The sequence below is a fragment of the Myotis nattereri genome (genome assembly GCF_964212035.1).
Source record: "Myotis nattereri genome assembly, chromosome: 10".
Taxonomy (NCBI): Eukaryota; Metazoa; Chordata; class Mammalia; order Chiroptera; family Vespertilionidae; genus Myotis; species Myotis nattereri.
Window position 1 is genome coordinate 6,016,363 of NC_138085.1, and position 19,786 is coordinate 6,036,148.

The window sequence follows — 19,786 nt, forward strand, 5'->3', positions numbered from 1 at the left end:
TTATTTTTTATTGTCTTATTTATTTACTATTATTAACCTACTTTCGCCAAAAAGGTATGCAGATTTGACTCCTGTCAGGGGGAGTACTGGAAGCAACCAATCGATGTTCCTTCTCATATCTATGTTTTTCTCTCTTTCACCCACCGTCCCTCCCTCCCTTCCTCTGTCTCTAAAAATCAATAAGAACATATCCTTGGGTGAGGATAAAAAAAATAAGAAATGTGAATATATCTTTTGGGGAGGTCACCATCCAACCCACTGTAGCTCCCACACCATAATTCCTAGAAGTGTTCAAATTATCAGTCAGCTTTAGACTTTTATGTGTGAAATTTCATTATGAATTCAGCATTCTAGGTCATCTACCTTCCCATAGAAAGCTAGAAGTAAGTTCTCATGGGTGGGTAGGCATCAGACCTGTTAGACAATAGGGACAGATGTGTATGACACAAGCCCCACTTCTATAGGCCATGAAGTTCAAAACCAGGGGACTATGTAAAAGTGAAGTCAGACCTGACAGACTTGCTCTGTCATAACCATTCTTTATCACAGGAACTAGACTGGTGTCTTGTGCATGGGACGACCAATCAAGCACAAAATGCAACACAAACCAGACAGGGCGGAGTCGGACAGCGCACCCACCAGGCTCTGATGACAACAGGGCACGGTGGCACTCACCTTCAATGTAGAGGGGCTCCACCACATCGTGGTTGATCAGCTCGAAGTTCTCGTGGCCGATCCAGTGCTCCACGTTTCTCTTCCTGCCAGTGAAGAAGTTGTCCACCACAGTCACTTCATGGCCGTCCATCATGAGCTTGTCGGTGAGATGGGAGCCCACAAAGCCCGCTCCTCCAGTTATCTGCAGCGTGTGGGACATCCCAGAGAAAGCACAAGAGAACGGGGACAATTAACGTCAAGAAGACGTATTTCTGGGGCAGCCACAACTGAGACGTCCTCAGGACCAGGGGAGAAAGGAGGGTGGCAAAGGCTTTACAGCAGCATCCTTACTGCTCACTCCAGGGCAAGAAGTCACACCATCAGTCAGCTCCCAAACAGTGAAAACTGCAACTACCACCCAGCAAATAAGTCAGAAAAGCAGTAATTACAAGCTTCAAAATGTCATCTTTGACAGAAAATTTTACATTCTTAAAAGGGAAGCATTATTCCAGACAGCCTAGATGTAGACCTAAGTTTCAGTGGGTGGAGGAACACACAAAGATGCCCGTGGTGTGATGTACGTGCAGTAGAATATCCAGCCCAAGGGAAGGGAACTCCTGGCCTCGTGGAGCCATGGGTGCACCTGGAGGGCGTCCTGCTGAGTGAGCCAGGCAGAGAAAGACCAACACTGCTTTCACTCTGCTTGGAACGTAAAGGTCAAAGCACAGTGGTGGCTACCAGGGAGGGGAGGACAGGAGATGTGGTTTAGTGGTTTAGGATGTAAGTTTGGACAATTACAAATTGAGGTTTTGGAACTGAGGTTTTGACCAAGATCCACGATCACGAATAATCTATAACAATAAAAGTGTAATATGCTAATTAGACCAGACAGCTAAACGACCTTCCGGACAAAGCTGCCGCAGCGGGGGCCAAGGCAGAGGTGGTTAGGGAAGATCAGGCAGGGAGGCAATTAATTAGGGGCTATCAGGCAGGCAGGCAGCGTGGTTAGAGGTTATCAGGCAGGCAGGCGAGTTTAGGGTACAAACTTGCAACTATTAGGTAAGTAAGTCCTGGGATTATAAACAAGAGAACTGTCATATAAACACTAAGCTAGCAAGAGACCATATCTTAATTTGTTCCCAACGCTAGAAGAAATGACAACTGTGTGACAAGATAGAGGTCTAAGTTAATGCTACAATGGCAGCCATAACGCAATATAAATGTGTGAAGTCAATATATTGTACGCCTTAAATTTACACAGTGTTGTATGTCAAATATATCTTGATTTAAAAAACACAAAAAAAGGTTCTTGTTTTATAATGAATGGGATGCTAACCATCACTTATGTAGTTCTAATACGACTCCTGCCAAGTTTTAGAATTACTTCTTTTTTTAAGTGATTAGCAAAATGCAGAGATCTGGGAACTAGCAAAAAAAAAAAAAATGGTATTTAAAATGGACTCAAGAACCCCATGAAAAATTAGTATCTTTCAAATGGTTCATAAGAACAAATTAACGAATAATAGATGCTGTTTGCAGACCAAAGCTCTAAACGCACAAGTTCCACTGGCCAGTACTGTCTGAGCAGGAAGGCAAACAGAGAGACGGTGTGCCTGTGAGGGCCTGTAGGGGACGGGAGAGCAGCTACAACTGTTCTAAAACTTACACCATAACAATGGAAAAGTTACATTTAAAATTTTTTTAACTAATAAAAAGACTTTATTCAAATGAAGTGGTGTAACTGAAGGGCTAGACACAGCATATTGCATTCCTGGGAGGTGGCAGTGAAAAAAATAAACTTGAAAACAGACATATGATGGGACTGTTCCCTGTCCTCCTTTCCCATTCCTCCTTCTCTCCATCAAAACTTCCATCCATCTCATGCCCTCCTTCCAAAGTGAAAAAAATTTACAGGAAGGGGAAAAAAATTATTTTTACCTAAAATAAAAAGTACAAAAAGACCTAGGTCTATAGTTTTAGAACAATTAGTTTGCCATGAAGTCCTGTTCAAATAAAATATGACACATGTCCAGGTTTATCACAGATAAAGAATTGGCTGTTCTGGGTGGAAAAGGTAGAGCAGGAGGGGTACTGCCTGCCTTAAGAAGAACCGTGTGTCAACCTCTGATTAGGTACTGACATGTGCTCTGATGGAAACACAAATATGGGTTAGAGTATGAAGGGTTGGAAAATCCTGGTACTCCAACAGCTTTCCATCAGCTATACTCATTCTTTACTGAGAGCACCATTTTCTAAGTCCCTCTGTTTAGAGGTGGATCCAGAGGAACTGAGGTTTTGACCAAGATCCACGATCACTAATAATGTCTAGTAATAAAAGTGTAATATGCTAATTAGACCAGACAGCTAAACGACCTTCCGGACAAAGCTGCTGCAGCGGGGGCCAAGGCAGAGGTGGTTAGGGAAGATCAGGCAGGGAGGCAATTAGTTAGGGGCTATCAGGCAGGCAGGCAGAGTGGTTAGAGGTTATCAGGCAGGCAGGCGAGTGGTTAGGGGTGATGAGGCAGGCAGGCAGAGTGGTTAGAGATGATCAGGCAGGCAAGCAGTTAGGAGCCAGCGGTCCCAGATTGCGAGAGGGTGCAGGCCGGGCCGAGGGACTCCCCCCCATCCCTGACCCCGCCCCCCGCCCCTGCCCCCCCGCCCCATGCACAAATTTCGTGCACCGGGCCTCCAGTGATATATAAGCCCACAGTCTTAATTCCATGTACTCCCCACTACCTGTTCATCTGTCCAGTTTGTGTTTTAGCTTTAGCACTCCTATAGTGTGCTGTATAGATTTTTACAGAGAATTTTCTGAAAAAATAACAAAACTCCAAATTGATTCACCACTAGGTGAGAATTCATTTTACTTTACCTTTATTTGATTGTATTTCTCATGTTTTCCACAGTTTTTAAATGAGAAAAATTACACCTTTTTAAAGGAAATGTAACAACTTCTACTGTAACTATATCTATGTGCAACTGTTTGTTAAATAAGATGTTCTGTGCCATGCTAACTCTACCTCAGAAATGCAGATCGTGTATTAAATTATACACGATCACTCCAACACTTCCCTAGTTTTAGGAAGAACATAAAACTGCTGGAAGCACCTTAGTGTTGCTTAAAAAGGACTTGAACTTTTTTTCTTGAACAATGCCTTTCTATCTAAAATACTAAAAGATTTATGTGACATAGGTGGATGGTTATAATGGCTTTCCTAATGAAGTTCAGCCCATTAAGCAAGCATTTAAAATAGAAACAAAGCTGGCGGAAGCATACCTCTGAGGAAGCTCGCTCAGGAAGACTGATCACCAAGCCCAGGCGTACCCCTGAATAACAAGGAGCTAATCTAATAGCCAGGAGACAGTGGGAAGAAGAGATATAGAACTCTTACACAGCTTGGCATGGCTCTGCAGTTTATGAGCTCATCTATATGTGCTTGTAGTTCTTGCTTTTTCGGGAATTAACTGGCAACTAAAGTGATCTAGTTCAAGGTCAGCATTCAAAGTCATGCTGCTTGGTAAACCAGCAAAAACTTCTCCAACAAAACCCTGTCTTTGTTCTGTGGCTTCAACAATTACTGACAAGGCTTTTAAATTTCACAACAGTATGCCAGACTCAGGCACCAAAGTGACTTGACCTATGAGGTGGCAGATGAATGAAAACACTGAATCCACTTATTGTGGTTATGCGTAGAGTGAAATAAATCCAGTAATACTCAGCATTGCCAGGCAGAGCATCCCACAGGGAAACAGTAATAATAACCTTTGAAGACTGTGCAGGATCATAAATTAGTGCAGAGCACCATACTTTCTGACCACAGTGACACAAAAAGAATAGAATTATCTTTCCTCTGCAGCTGAAGATGCTGATATAGTCCTCAATTCGAACTTAAATGCATAAACATTTTTGATGTGATGATGGGTGTATAAGTAAATAGACTTTAGATCTGCTCAGGGTGAGATTTATGTAAGCCATCTAAAGGCAAAAGACCTTCTGTAACTATTTATGTGGGGGAAACAGAATAAATATTGATTCAGGAGTGTGACTTTGGTGTTTGGGGTACAAACTCCTACAACCTAGATCAGTGATGGCGAACCTATGACACGTGTGTCAGAGGTGACATGCGAACTCATTTTTCTGGTTGATTTTTCTTTGTTAAATGGCATTTAAATATATAAAATAAATATCAAAAATATAAATATTTGTTTTACTGTGGTTGCAAATATCAAAAAATTTCTATATGTGACACAGCACCAGAGTTAAGTTAGGGTTTTTCAAAATGCTGACACGCCGAGCTCAGAAGGTTCGCCATCACTGCCCTAGATGATGGGTGGAAAAATAAGAAACCACCTTGTGTACTAACCCTTTATACTAAGGTCACAGATAAGACATTTTTCCATAATGGTAGTGTGAGGTGCTCTGTAGACCTGTTCCCCCACAAAACAACCATAACTGGTGAAAATTAATTGAAAAACGAACAACCATTAGCCCTGGTCAGGTGGCTCATTTGGTTGGAGCACTGTCCCATGCACTAAAAGGTCGTGGGTTTGAGACCCAGTCAAGGCACTTATCTAGTTTTGGGTTTATTCTCTGGTTGGGGCACATAAGAGAGGCGACCAACCAATCAATGTTTCTCTCTCACATTGATTTTTCTCTCTCTCCCCCTTCCTTTCTCTAAAAAAGTCAATAAACATATCCTCGGATAAGGATTTGAAAAAAACAACAACTATTTAAAGTCTCTAGAAATTATCACAAGCGTATACAACCAATGAAGAAACATTTATGCAAGAAAATGTATTAAAATTCAGTAAGAGTCTGACACTTAAGCCATGGCTCGCTCCCCCCTTCAACCTTCCACACTCACAGTTCACAGTGGGAGAGTGGTGGGCGTGGCCAAAAAAAAAATGGAGCTCCCAGTCAAAAGATGGAATCTCACCAGGAAGGCAGCCACCAGCACCTCTCATCTCCTCCAGCTGTGAGCAACAGAGGCTAAATTCCTGGCAAGCAAGCCAGGTGGTGAAGAGCTCCCTCCCTCCACCCACAGGGCAGCAGCTCCACCCAGGCACAGAGGCTGTCACCAATGAGACTGGTGGCCTTGTCCCTGTTTGCTCACAGGTGGAGATTCCTATGAGCAAAGAGGCGAGAAGATGGGGCCTCTGCACCTGCCCAGCTCCTGGCCCGTAAAGAGCAGTGCTATTCACTCCCAGCTCCAGAGCAGTGGCTGAGGTCTCCCCAAGGGCAGGGGCAGTCACACACACAGAGAGCTACAAAGCTGCCCCCCAAATCAACTTTACGTGAAAGAAAGTATAGGGAAGTTCAAGCATGAGGGTGCTCTCAAAACAGTGGAGATGGAGGTGGTCAGCAATACAAAGGAGGTGGTAGCTCTGTGAGGACAAGCCAAACCACAAGCCAGCAAGTTCAATAGGAAGACCCAGAGGAAGAGCCATCTAAGAGCCCTCCTGCGGTCAGAGCAAACCTCAAGCACTGGCCTCAAAATCCACCTCTGCAAAGAATTTAATGGACCAGACGAGGAACAGTTTATAACCCAAAGCATTACTGAAAGAACGGTTCACTCAACTGGCAATTACTGGGGCCTAACAATTGGTGTGACACCACACAAGGCAGACGGCTTAACAGCGACATCAGGGAACAAGATGGTCAATACTAGCAAGAGCTCTGCTAGAACCACTGTCATCCCAGGGTGAGTGTGTCCATGCCCAAGTCTGTGCTCTCCAACGGGCATCCACGGAGCCTCACAATTCAGGGGACAGAGATGTCACTAAAGCAGACCAGCCAAGTCACTAAACAAACAAAAATAAAACTAGTCTCCCGGGGAGAGGGGAACAGTATCCAGACTTGCTACAATATACTACATAAAATGTCCAATTTTATACAAAAGTTTGCGCTCTGCAAAGAAACAGGAATACGTGACCTGTACAGAAAGACACACAGCCAACAAACACTACCTGTGTTCCTCAAAACAACCATCACAAATATGCTTGAAGAGCCCTGGCTGGTGTGCTCAGTGGTCATAGCGCCAGCCCTCCCACTGAAGGGTCTCAGAGCTTGATTCTCTGTCAAGGACATGTACCTGGGTTTGGGTTCGCTCCCAGCTCCCTGGTCAGGGCACATGCAGGCGGCAACCAGTTAATGTATCTCTCTTTAATGTATCTCATCGATGTTTCTCTTTCTCTCCCCCCCACCGCCCCCCCCCCCCCGCCTCCCGGCCCCCCTTAAAATGGTCTGTGAACCAGAAAAGGTTTTAAAAACCACTACTCTGGAAAAGTTTCACATTTCCTCAAAAAGTGATACAGCCAGCAATTCCACTCATACTGAAAAGAGCTGAAAAGCTATGTCCTCACCAACACTTGTACACGTTATGTTCAAAGAAGCATTATTCAAAGTAGAAACCCCAAATGCCATCAACTGATAAACAAACAGAATGTGGCACATCCATACAGTGGAATATTGCTCAGGAATGAAGTACTGATTCATGCTACAGCATGGATGAACCCTGGAAAAATTATTCTAAGTTTAAGAAATTAGATACTAAAGACCACATATTCCATCATTTTGTTCATATGAAATGTCCAAATCAGGAAAAGCCATAAAGACAGAAAGTGATTTTAGTGGTTGCCAGGAGTTAGGGGTAGGAGTGGGGGGGTGGGAAGAAGTATGGAAAATGACTGCTAATGAGCATGAAGTAATTTCTTTTTGTTGTGATGAAAATATTCTAGAATTATAACACGGTGCTGTTTATAGCTTTGTGAGTACACTTTGTGAATGGTAAACCACTGAATTGTATATCCCATAAGGGTGAATTTTATGGTGTGTGAATTAAAACTCAATTTAGAAAACAAATTCCTTAATACTACAGATATTAATCAGATATGCTAACTTACCAAAATTCTTTTACGATCCTTTTCGGATAAAAATTTTACAGGTGGGTATTTCTGGGTGAAGCTGTATAATACAAAGAGATTAAAGAAGAAAAAGTCAGACATCTCACATGAGTATTTTCTCTGCTTATTACCAAAGCAAAGGCCAGATTTTAGAACTTACTATTTTTGTTCTTCTCTTGCTACTCCAAGTAGTGGGGCAGGAACCAAGCAATCAGTAGCTAATTTGAATTCAAGAAATAGCTAATCTGCTCCTAGTTTCGAATCAAGTTAAGAGTATGCCTTGAGATTCTACTCCTAGAAGGGAAAATTGAAGAATGTGTAGACTACCAGCAGCCAAAGCTAAACACTAAAGAAGGAAGGTGGCAGCATTGTCACCATGCTGTATCAAGGCCTGGAAGGAGGAAAGCAGCTGCATAAAGTGTAGACCCAATGCAGGAGATGAGCCTCAGGGGAGTGAAAAAAGACCGCAAAGCTGATTTTCCTGATCCGGGCAGGTTCACAATTCCAGCACCCACTTGGTGGGCAAACTACTAGGCATCAGACTTTCTGTCCCTCACAGTCTCTTTGGAACCTACTACAGAAAACTACTAGGTCTCCTCTTATCTTCCAATGCCTCGTGGCCCAGGTAATGGGGCCATGGGGCCATGGGTCCTGACCCACACTAATATTTCAGGAGCAGGTTAGCATAAATCATATATAAGATGTCAAATGAGAGTTGCTAAGTACAGATTTGAAATAACCTTTCTTTAAAAAGGCCTTTCTTTGTGTTTGCTGTGGCCTTCCACAATGTATGAGAAGCACCTGGTAATTAAACCTCATGATTGTTAGCTCCTGTTCAAACTGCAAGACAAGATAAGCTACTTTCAAGGCTACATTCTTGCATACCCTGCCCCCCACTCTTTTTACAACTCAGGAATAATTCCTACCAAGTAGTCTCTAGTTAGTAGAAAGTTCCCTTCCTCCCACCCCTTCGAACAAGCCCTATTTGAACTTCTCATAACTTTTGCTCTAAGCATGTTTTACAGGCTCAGGGGGGAGTAGGACATCTGCCTGGACTGTCTCCTGATAGACAGACAAACTCAACTTCACCCAAAATCCTCCTCCCTTCCTTGTCGCTTAGCAACAGTCAAGGATTACAAGGGGAAGCCACTCTTGTTTCTTGCCCTGTGTTGATTAGCAATACTTGGGCTTTTCCGTTTGTGGAAAGTATAATAATAAACTTCCTCTCTGCATCTCTTCTTTTAGTGTGAATTCTTTCACAGGCCTCACCACCGGCCAAACCCTAACAAATTTATTTACACAAATTCCAAGAAACAGGCTTTGTTGTTACTATCTTATTTGGAGAGTTGCTGGGCCAGGGGCACTGTCTTCATGCCCTCCACATCTCAGCAGGGATACCGAATGCATCAATCGTTGTGGAAGAGAACAGAATATGACAGGTCGTTGGAAAGAGGGCCTTGAAGCAAGTGTTCCTCACTGAAAGACCCATTAGGTTGGAGGGTGGAGCAGGCGGTCTTTCCTTTACAATCTAGACATTCTCCTGTTAGGAGCTTCCAGATTCTCAAAAGGTCAAGTCCCCCTTGCAGACTACAAAAGCAGAGGCAGGCAGGGGGAAGGTGTGAGGGAATGGTGAGAAACTCAGTCTCCCCCTGGTTAGCTCTGTGCATCTCAGCACTTCCTGCTCTGACAGGCAGGGGCCATCTTTTTCCTTTCTTAATTTATTTTTCAATTACACTGGACATACAATACTATATTACTTTCAGGTGTACAACATAGTAGTTGGACATTTATATGCCCCATGAAGTGATCACCACAATAGGGGAGCGGTTGTCTTTAGCACACCCCACCATAGTGAGTGCGCTGCTGTGTGGACCAGGGCCAGCTCCACCTGCAGCCAGAGGAATCATGCTGGGAGGCGGGGGAGCCAATAGCCGCCTTCGCTGGGAAGCGACACTTTCTGTTACTGCAAATACTTCCTCAGTCACACAAGTGTAGGACAGGAAAGTCAACCTCAGCAATGCGTGTGTGCTACCCTCACACCTGCCAACATTCCCCTTGTCTTCTCATGTCCACCACTCCAGACCCAATCCCAAATCCCACCAACAGAATGAAGTATCTATACTAATAATAGAGGAATATGCAAATTGTCCTGGATGCCATCATATAACAACCAATCAGGATGGGGGCAGAGCTGCGGCAGAGAGCTCTCAGCAGGCCAGCAGGGCAGAGCAGTTAGGCAGCTAGGGGCATCAGGCCAGGAGGGGAGAGCAGTTAGGGCCATCAAGCCGGCAGGGAAGCAGTTAGGGGCAACAGGCAGGCAGGCAGGTGAGCGGTTAGGAGCCAGTGGTTCTGGATTGCGAGAGGGATCCTGGATTGGAGAGGGTGCAGGCTGGGCTGAGGGACCCCTACCCCCCGTGCACAAATTTTGTGCACCGGGCCTCTAGTGAATTAAATAATAAACATTTTCTTACATCCCCAAATTAATTATTTAGTAATTACTTTATGCCATTCAGACTCCAACATTATTATTTAATGGGATAGCCAGTAAAGAAGTTTTTCTTAGAGTTTAAAGTATCATTATTTGCTATCTACTCAAAGAACATTTAACAATACTGAAAGAAATTTTAGAGACAAAAAGGCAGTTTTAGGGAAGGGGGAGGGGGGGTCCCTGGGAGAGGAATGCATGAGTGACGGGAAGGAGATAGCGCCAAGATGCCAGAATGCTCATCTCGCTTTTGCAGAGGATGGAGGAATGTTACAAGGGAAGCATACATTCAGAGGAGAGAGGGATGTTGCAAGATAAGGGGGAGAGGAAGGGGGGCACGCAGGGCTCTGGGCTTTGAAACTGCTACTCTGCATAAGAATGAGCCATTAAAAAGCACAAGGGCCATACACTAAGGAAGGGTCCAACGAGAAAGGGTCGTGAAGAGACAAAGAGCTGCAGCCTTTATAAACCCAGCAACAAAGAGGCTCAAAAAGGACTGATTATTTTTCCCCCATAAGAGAGAGTGAGCAGGTTTCTCCCATTTGGGGACCCCTCCCCAGGGGATCCCCTGACCACTGCCCAAGCAAAGTTTGTATATGCTTCCAATAAACGTCCACTGCGAGTTTATTCTTCAAACTTCGTAGGGCAAGAACCGACAAGGGGGAGATTCTGTGCCCCGAACCCCATGTAACAATATGAAGATGGAATTTTTAAAGTGGCATGTAGTCAAAGTAAGGAAGAGGAAAGGCCCGCATGAGCTGTGTATTCGTACTTCTGGAAAAGCACTGTGCCATTTCTTTCCCTGAAAAAAATATAATCATGACCTTCAAAAGTATTTCTTGGGGGTTACTTTACTCAAAGTGACAAGCACACTAAGACAACATTATTTCCAGATACATTCTTATCCAGCTAGTGTTGAGATGGTGGTTTGAGCATTCCTAAAACAGAGCCAGGAAAAATACAACCAGACCAAGTTCCAATGATTTCCACCACTAAGTCAGGCTCGTGCTTGACTTTATCACCAAAACATTAACTCAGGCTCATCTGTCACCTGACTTACTCACCAACCTGAAGAACAGAACCATGTATCTATAATAATAAAAGGGTAATATGCTAATTAGACCGGACATCATTCCGGATGTTTTTATGGATGAAGCTGAGCCAGAGCGAAGCCTGGGTCCCAGTGCCTACTGGAGGCCAGAGCGAAGCCCAGGTCCTGGGTGCCAGAGGGAAGCCGGTGCCGGCAGCCAGGGAAAAGAAGGCCTGCTCTTGCATGAATTTCGTGCATCGGGCCTCTAGTTTTATAATAACCAGTAAGGCAGGGCCAACAGGAAAATTCTTAACCTTTGCACCTATTTTAAAGGTAATTCTGACTGCCCAAGAAGCATAAGTTACTGGTAAATTCCTTAAGATTATACTCACACTTGTGCTTCTCCTTCCAGTTTAAAAAGCACAAAGAGTCTGCATAGGAAGATATGAACTTACCTCCTCCTCCCAGCTACACATGGAACAGGACAAACTACAGCTACATATGGAACAATTTGCTCTGAAAACTAACTGAACAGCTCCTTCAGGACAAGAATAAAATGGTAGCAGAAGCAGAATACTCGGTCTCACTAAAAAGCCCATCCAGGCATAGTGAATCATGGCCAGGAGAGAGCTCACAAATACAGAGTTTCTCCCTGATGCCCCACATCAAGCACCCCAACCCTTGGACTCTGCCTGGGAGATATGAGCCCCCAAAACATTTGGCTTTGAAACACAACAGGGTTTGTGTCCAGGAGAGCCACAGGATGTAAGTAACAGTGATTCACTCTTAAAGGGCTTGTGCGGCTCAAGTTGGTTTGGCTCAGTGGATAGAGTATCAGCCACAGACTAAAGGGTCCCGGGTTCAATTCCAGTCAAGGGCATATGGGTTGCAGGCTCGATTCCAGGCCCTGGTCGAGGCTCGTGCAGGAGACAATTAAGGCTCTCTCCTCTCCATGAAGAAAAGGCGCTGGCGAGAGGCATTTTTGCATTCTCCCTCTACCTTTATAGTGTTGGTGAGCACCATTTTTGCACTCTGCCTCTAACCTGCTAACGCCAATGGGCATGCCTGGCACCTGCACCACTCCGATAGCCCCAACAAAGTTAAGTGGCCCCAAGTAGCCCACACAAAGGAACTCCCCAGACACCTGGCTCGTGTGGCCAGGATGAATTGTGTTCCTGGGCCCCGTGGATCTGAAGCAATTAGAGACAGTTCTTGGCAAACTATGACCCCTCCACGGCCCAGCACAGCCAGCAGACTGAAATACCCAAGTCTTCCTCTGAAAAAGGCCTATTTACTGGTCCTCAGCTTCAGCCTGAGTGGCAGGCTTTCGGTGGATGACTCACCCCGGGGCTAAGGAAGGGTTCCTCACAGAACATGGGCCAAGGGAAGCCATCTTTGCGCTCTCCCCTGGACTAGCTACAGCTGCCAGGACCTGCCAAAAAAGAGCTCAAACACTTGTCTGAGCCCTGAATTTTTGCATCTATTGCCAAGGAGAAAACCCATAACTCCTGTGGGTCCGGAAGTTGGCAGGGTTTGCCACTGCCGTCCCACAGGACTGTGTATGTTTGCATACTGTAAAAGCTGCTACCTGAGGGTCTAGACCAGGGCTGGGCAAACTTTTTGACTCGAGGGCCACAATGGGTTCTTAAACTGGACCGGAGGGCCGGAACAAAAGCATGGATGGAGTGTTTGTGTGAACTAATATAAATTCAAAGTAAACATCATTACATAAAAGGGTACGGTCTTTTTTCTTTTTTTTTTTAGTTTTATTCATTTCATAGTTTGCCCACGGCTGGTCTAGACTCCAATCAGCCTGAAAGCAGGAGCTGACTGAGATCCCACTCTCTGCAACACCACAGGTCTCGGCATCCCTTCAACGAGCCCCGACCAAGAATAAACCAGAATAAACCAGAATGCTTAGACAATCACCAGGTTCAAGAGGCAACCGAGTGTCAGGGAAAGGCTAAGCAATAAGGTTCATCTCCTGCCTGTGGCCACCCTTCAGGACTGGCAGACAGACAGCTGTTTCACCTAACACACAGAAACAAACAGAGAGTTAAGCAAATGAGGAAACAAAGGAATGTGTTCCAAATAAAACACCAGGAAAGAAAACATAATAAAACAAAGGTAAATAATTTACCTGATTCGATTTTTAAGTGATGATCATAAAGATGCTAACAAAACTCAGGAGAAAAATTTATGAACACAGCACAAACATCAACAAAGAGAAAATATAAGTACCAAACAGATGTCCTAGAGCTGAAGAATAAAATACTAAACTGAAAAATACAGTAGGGGGTACAACAGCAGATTAGAAGAAGCAGGAAAAAGAGAATCAGTGATCTAGAAAGACAGAGCAGTAGACCTCATCACAAAAGAGCAGCAAAAAGAAAAAAAAATTAAAAATGGAAGATGACTTAAGGGGCCTATAAGAAAATAACAAGTGAAATAACATGCATATTATAAGGGTCCCTGTAGGAGAAAAGAGAAAGGGTCAGAAAAGTTATTTGAAGAAATAATGGCTGAAAACTTCCCCAAACTTGAGAAGCAAACACACAACCAGATCCAGAAAGTCAGGGAATTTGAAACAAAATGAACCCAAACAGACCAAAAGGACATATAAAATGTCTAGAGTTGATGACGTTAGGAAAATCTTAAAAGTGGGAAGAGAAAAAGAAATGTATTAAGTGTAAGGGAGTTCCTATAAGACTATTAGCAGATTTCTCAGCAAAAACTTTGTAGGCCAGAAGAGAATGACATGATAAATTCAAAGCACTGAGAGGAAAAATACCCTTCTAATCAAGAAAACACTACCTGGCAACGTTACCATTCAGAACCGGAGAGATAGGGTTCCAAACAAACAAAAGCTAAAGGTCATCAAAACAAACCGGTCTTACAAGAAATGCAAATTTTAAGCTGAAAAGAAAGGGCACTAATCACTAACATGAACAGAGAGTAAAAATCTCTGATAAAAGTATATTATGAAGACAGTATATTATAAAGCTAATATGAGCCGAAACCGGTTTGGCTCAGTGGATAGAGCGTCGGCCTGTGGACTGAAGGGTCCCAGGTTCGATTCCGGTCAAGGGCATGTGCCTGGGTTGCGGGCACATCCCCAGTAGGAGATGTGCAGGAGGCGGCTGATCGATGCTTCTCTCTCATCGATGTTTCTAACTCTCTATCTCTCTCCCTTCCTCTCTGTGGAAAATCAATAAAATATATTAAAAAAAATAATAAAGCTAATATGAGGTCAACTGAGAAGATTCATAAAAATATCTAGCACTGTAACCGTTAAGTAATACACAAAATAAAGATGTAAAATGTAACATCAAAAACAAAATGTGAGAGGGGTAAAAGTGTAGAGATTTAGAATGAATTCAAACTTAATTTCCTAGCCAACTTGAAAGACTGTTACGACACACACACACACACACACACACACACACACACACACTGTTATATGTAAGGCAGGCAGAGGCAGGTGGAGGTGGATCTCAGAATGCCTTACGTCTTTTGCTGACCTACTCCCAGGCCAGATGCTGATAAAAGCTAGCCTTGTTGTGAATCTAATCCTTTCCATGCACATTTAGGTTAAGCAAAGGCAGCCACAAACTAAATCGTTTGTAGCTCCAAAAACATTGTCCACAACCAGTCATAGGCAGCATCTGACATTGGCCTTCACCACAGTCCCTCCCAAGAGGCTCCAGAACCAAAACACCCAGTGGCCAGCTTCAGACATCAGCCCAGGATCCAATTATCTTCACAAGTGACACACCCAAGGGGAGATCTATGCAGATACCAGACCCTTCTAAGGTGAATTCTGCTGCATGTAACCAGTACCTGCACAGCAGGTCATACAGTGTGGTTGAGGTTGATCTTCACAGTCAGCCAGACACAGGGCTGACACCACACATGAATAAGCCAATAACAATCAAGACTCTTTTGCAACAGGAGAGCCCACATAACCCACACAAGGGACATTCCTGTAGCACTCAGATCAGGTGATCAAGGAAACTGCACCACTAGTACCACAGGACACCTACTAAGGCCACCCTCCAAAGACTAAAATATAGAAACAAATACAAAGATGCAGCCCAAATGGGGAGACAAAGAAGCATGCCACAAATGAAAGAACAGGAGAAATCCCCAGGAAAAGACTAAATGAAATTTAGGTAAGCAATTTATCAGGATAGAGTATAAAAAATGGTTATAAGGATGTTCTAGGAGCTTAGTGAGACCTTCAAGGAACTTAGTAGGAATGACAACAACATGCAAAGAGGACATAGAAACCATAAAAAAGTTCCAGTCAGAAATGAAGAATACAATATATGAAATGAAGAATACACTGGAAGGAATAAACATAAAATTGAATGAAGTGGACAAATGAATCAGTGATTTGAAAAACAAGGTAGAAAAGCTACCCAATCAGAGCAACAACAACAAAATTTTTTTAATGAAAATAGTTTAAAGAACCTTAGGGACAAAATGAAGTGTATCAACATTCACATCATGGTGGTAGAGAAAGGAGAAGAGAGAGCAAAGAATTGAGAACCTATTAGAAGAAATAATGACAAACTTCTCTAGCTTGGTGAAGGAAAAAGACACACAAGACCAGGAAGCACACACAATCCCAAACAAGATGAACCCAAGGAGGCCCACAACAAATACATCATAATTAAAATAGCAAGGTTAAAGACAAAGAAATAATCTGAAAAGTAGCAACACAATGAAAATTAGATACCTAAAAAGGAGCTCCCATAATACTTTTAGCTCATTTCTGAATAGAAACATTTCAGGCCAGAAGGGAGTGGGATGAAATATTCAGTGCTGAAAAGGAAGGACTTTCAACACAGACTACTTTACCCAATAAAACTGTAATTTAAAATTGAAGAAGACTTAAAGATCTTCCCAGACAAATGAAATCTAAATGAGTTTGTTAAGATCAACCTAGCATTATAAGAACGGTTAAAGGGCCAATAAAGACAATGAGAAAAAAGAAAAAAGCAAAAAAACAAACAAAAAAGCTAAGGAACAGAGTTAAATAAATAAAATGGCAACAAATACATACCTATTAATAATCACTTTAAATAGTGTAAATTCTTCAATCAAAAGGCATAGGATAGCTGAAAGGATAATAAAAAACCCCATACATATGCTGTCTAAAAGAGACGCACTTGAGAACGAAAGAAATGCACAGACTAAAAGCACAGGGTTGGAAAAAGATATTTCATGCCACTGCAGACACAGCTGATTCTCACAGCCACTTGGCCTGGAGGTCAAATCCCCCCTAGTATTAGCTACAACAATCAAGGCTTAACTACAAGACTGCGCACAAAGACCACTAGGGGGTGCACCAAGAAAGCATAACAAAAGGTGGAGACAAAGAAACAGGACAAAATTGTCAATGGAAGATATAGAGTTCAGAACCACACTTTTAAGGTCTCTCAAGAACTGTCTAGAAGCTGCCGATAAACTTAATGAGATCCTCGAGAAATCTAATAAGACCCTTGATGTTGTGATAAAGAACCAACTAGAAATTAAGCATACACCGACTGAAATAAAGAATACTATACAGATTCCCAACAGCAGACCAGAGGAGCGCAAGAATCAAGTCAAAGATTTGAAATGCGAAGAAGCAAAAAACACCCAACCGGAAAAGCAAAATGAAAAAAGAATCCGAAAATACGAAGATAGTGTAAGGAGCCTCTGGGACAGCTTCAAGCGTACCAACATCCAAATTATAGGGGTGCCAGAAGAGGAGAGAGAGCAAGATATTGAAAACCTATTTGAGGAAATAATGACAGAAAACTTCCCTCACCTGGTGAAAGAAATAGACTTACAGGTCCAAGAAGCGCAGAGAACCCCAAACAAAAGGAATCCAAAGAGGACCACACCAAGACACATCATAATTAAAATGCCAAGAGCAAAAGACAAAGAGAGAATCTTAAAAGCAGCAAGAGAAAGAAACTCAGTTACCTACAAGGGAGTACCCATAAGACTGTCAGCTGATTTCTCAACAGAAACTTTGCAGGCCAGAAGGGAGTGGCAAGAAATATTCAAAGTGATGAATACCAAGAACCTACAACCAAGATTACTTTATCCAGAAAAGCTATCATTCAGAATTGAAGGTCAGATAAAGAGCTTCACAGATAAGGAAAAGCTAAAGGAGTTCATCACCACCAAACCAGGATTATATGAAATGCTGAAAGGTATCCTTTAAGAAGAGGAAGAGGAAGAAAAAGGTAAAGATACAAATTATGAACAACAAATATGCATTTATCAACAAGTGAATCTAAGAATCAAGTGAATAAATAATCTGATGAACAGAATGAACTGGTGCTTATAATAGAATAAGGGATATAGAAAGGGAATGGACTGACTATTCTTGGGGGGGAAAGGGGTGTGGGAGATGCGGGAAGAGACTGGACAAAAATCGTGCACCTATGGATGAGGACAGTGGGTGGGGAGTGAGGGCGGAGGGTGGGGCGGGAACTGGGAGGAAGGGAGTTATGGGGGGGAAAAAGAGGAACAAATGTAATAATCTGAACAATAAAGATTTAACTAAGAAAAAAAAAGATATTTCATGCAAATGGAAAGGGGAAAAGTATCTGGGATAGTGATAATTATGTGATAAAATAGACTTTATTTTTTAATTATGGTTTTATTGATTTCAGAGAAATAGCAACACTAAGAAGAAAGAAAAATAAATTGGCTGCCTCCTGCATGCCCCCTACTGGTGACTGAACCTGCAATCCAGGATTGTGCCCTGACCATGAATCAAACCGGCAACCTCCAGGTACATGGGACAATGTTCAACCAACTGAGCCACACTGGCCGGGCTGACAAAATAGACTTTAAAGAAAGGCTATAGTAAGAGACAAAGGAGGACATTACATAACGATAAAAGAAGCAATCCAACAAGAGAATATAACCCATATAAACATTTATATACTCAATGTAGGAACATCGAAATATGTAAAGCCAACCATGATGGACATAAAAGAAGATATTGACAACATTACAGTTATAGTAGGGGATTTTATCACCCCCACTGACATCAATGGAGAGATCTTCCAGACAGAAAATCAACAAGGAAATGGCAGCTTTAAATGACACAACAGGTCAGATGGATTTATTGATATCTTCAGAGCATTACACCCCAAAGCAGAATAACATACATTCTTTTCTAAGAACACATGTCCTTTCTAGCAGAGACCACATGTTAGGACACAAAACAAGTATCAGTAAATTTAAGAATATTGAAATCATATCGGCCATCTTTTCTGACCACAAGAGTATGAAACTAGAAATCAATCAGAATGAAAAACTGAAAACTCACAAAGGCATGGAGGCTAACTAACATGTTACTAAACCAAGAATGGGTGAACAACGAGATAAAAAAGAAATCTAAAGATACGTTGAAACAAATGAAAATAAAAAGACAACCCAAAATCAATCGGACAACGTGAAAGCAATCCTGAGAGGGAAATTCGTAGCATTGCAGGCCTACCTCAAGAAATAAGAAAAATCTCAATCCCAAGAAACCAGAAACACCAATCAGAAAGGATATATGCACCCCTATGTTCATAGCAGCACAATTCACCATAGCTAAGATCTGGAAACAGCCTAAGTGCCCATCAGTAGATGAATGGATTAGAAAACTGTGGTACATCTACACGATGGAATACTATGCTGCTCTAAAAAGGAAGGAACTCTTACCATTTGCAACGTCATGGATGGAACTGGAGAGCATTATCCTAAGTGAAATAAGCCAGTCAATGAAGGAAAAATACCACATGATCTCACTCATTCATGGATAATAGAGACCATTATAAACTTTTGAACAATAATAGATACAGAGGCAGAGCTGCCTCAAACAGATTGTCAAACTGCAGCGGGAAGGCCGGGGAGGGTTGGGGGGCAGGAGGTAGGGGGGTAAGAGATCAACTAAAGGACTTGTATGCATGCATATAAGCATAACCAGTGGACATAAGACACTGGGGAATAGGGGAGGCTAGGGGACTGTCTAGGGCGGGGGGATAAAATGGACACATATGTAATACCCTTTGTAATACTTTAAGCAATAAATTTTAAAAAAAAAGAAAAAAGAAAGAAAGCAATCCTGAGAGGGAAATTCGTAGCATTGCAGGCCTACCTCAAGAAATAAGAAAAATCTCAAATGAACAATCTAACTTTACACTTCAAGGAACTAGGAAAACAACAAACAAAGCACAAAATGAGTATAAGAAGAAATAAAAAAGATGAGAGCAGAAATAAAAAAGAGTCTAAAATAGCAATATAAAATATCAATGAAATCAAGAGCTGCAAAAAAGGAAGAACTCTTACCCTTTAAGACAGCATGGACAGACCTGGAGATTATTATATTAAGCAAAATAAGCCAGTCAGAGAAAGACAACTACCATATGATTTCACTCATATGCGGAACCTAATGAACAAAATAAACTAACACACCAAATAGAAACAGATTCATAGAGAATAGACTGTAAGCTGTGAGACATGAGGAGGGTTGAGGAGCTAGGTGAAATATGTACAGGGATTAAGCAGGGGAAAAAACAACATAAAAACTTATAGTCCTGGCCGGAGTGGCTCAGATGGTTGAGCATCTTCCTATACACAAAAAGGTCACCAGTTAGATTCCCAGTCAGGGCACATGCCCAAGTTGCGGGTTTGTTCCCAGTCAAGTGCATATGAAA

General features: G+C 42.6%; 1 protein-coding gene across 3 annotated transcripts in view; it reads right to left on the reverse strand.

The window, feature by feature from the left end:
• The window catches only part of UXS1 (UDP-glucuronate decarboxylase 1), a 119,087-nt gene that overhangs the window by 36,044 nt on the left and 63,257 nt on the right, over positions 1-19,786 (reverse strand). For all 3 annotated transcript variants that reach the window (XM_081100718.1, XM_081100716.1, XM_081100717.1), the window contains 2 exons: positions 7,558-7,618; positions 676-856 (listed from right to left, as the gene is read on the reverse strand). In XM_081100718.1, the coding sequence (XP_080956844.1) occupies positions 676-808 (133 nt within the window). In that variant the 5' untranslated portion in view covers positions 809-856; positions 7,558-7,618. The remainder of the gene's footprint in view (positions 1-675; positions 857-7,557; positions 7,619-19,786) is intronic.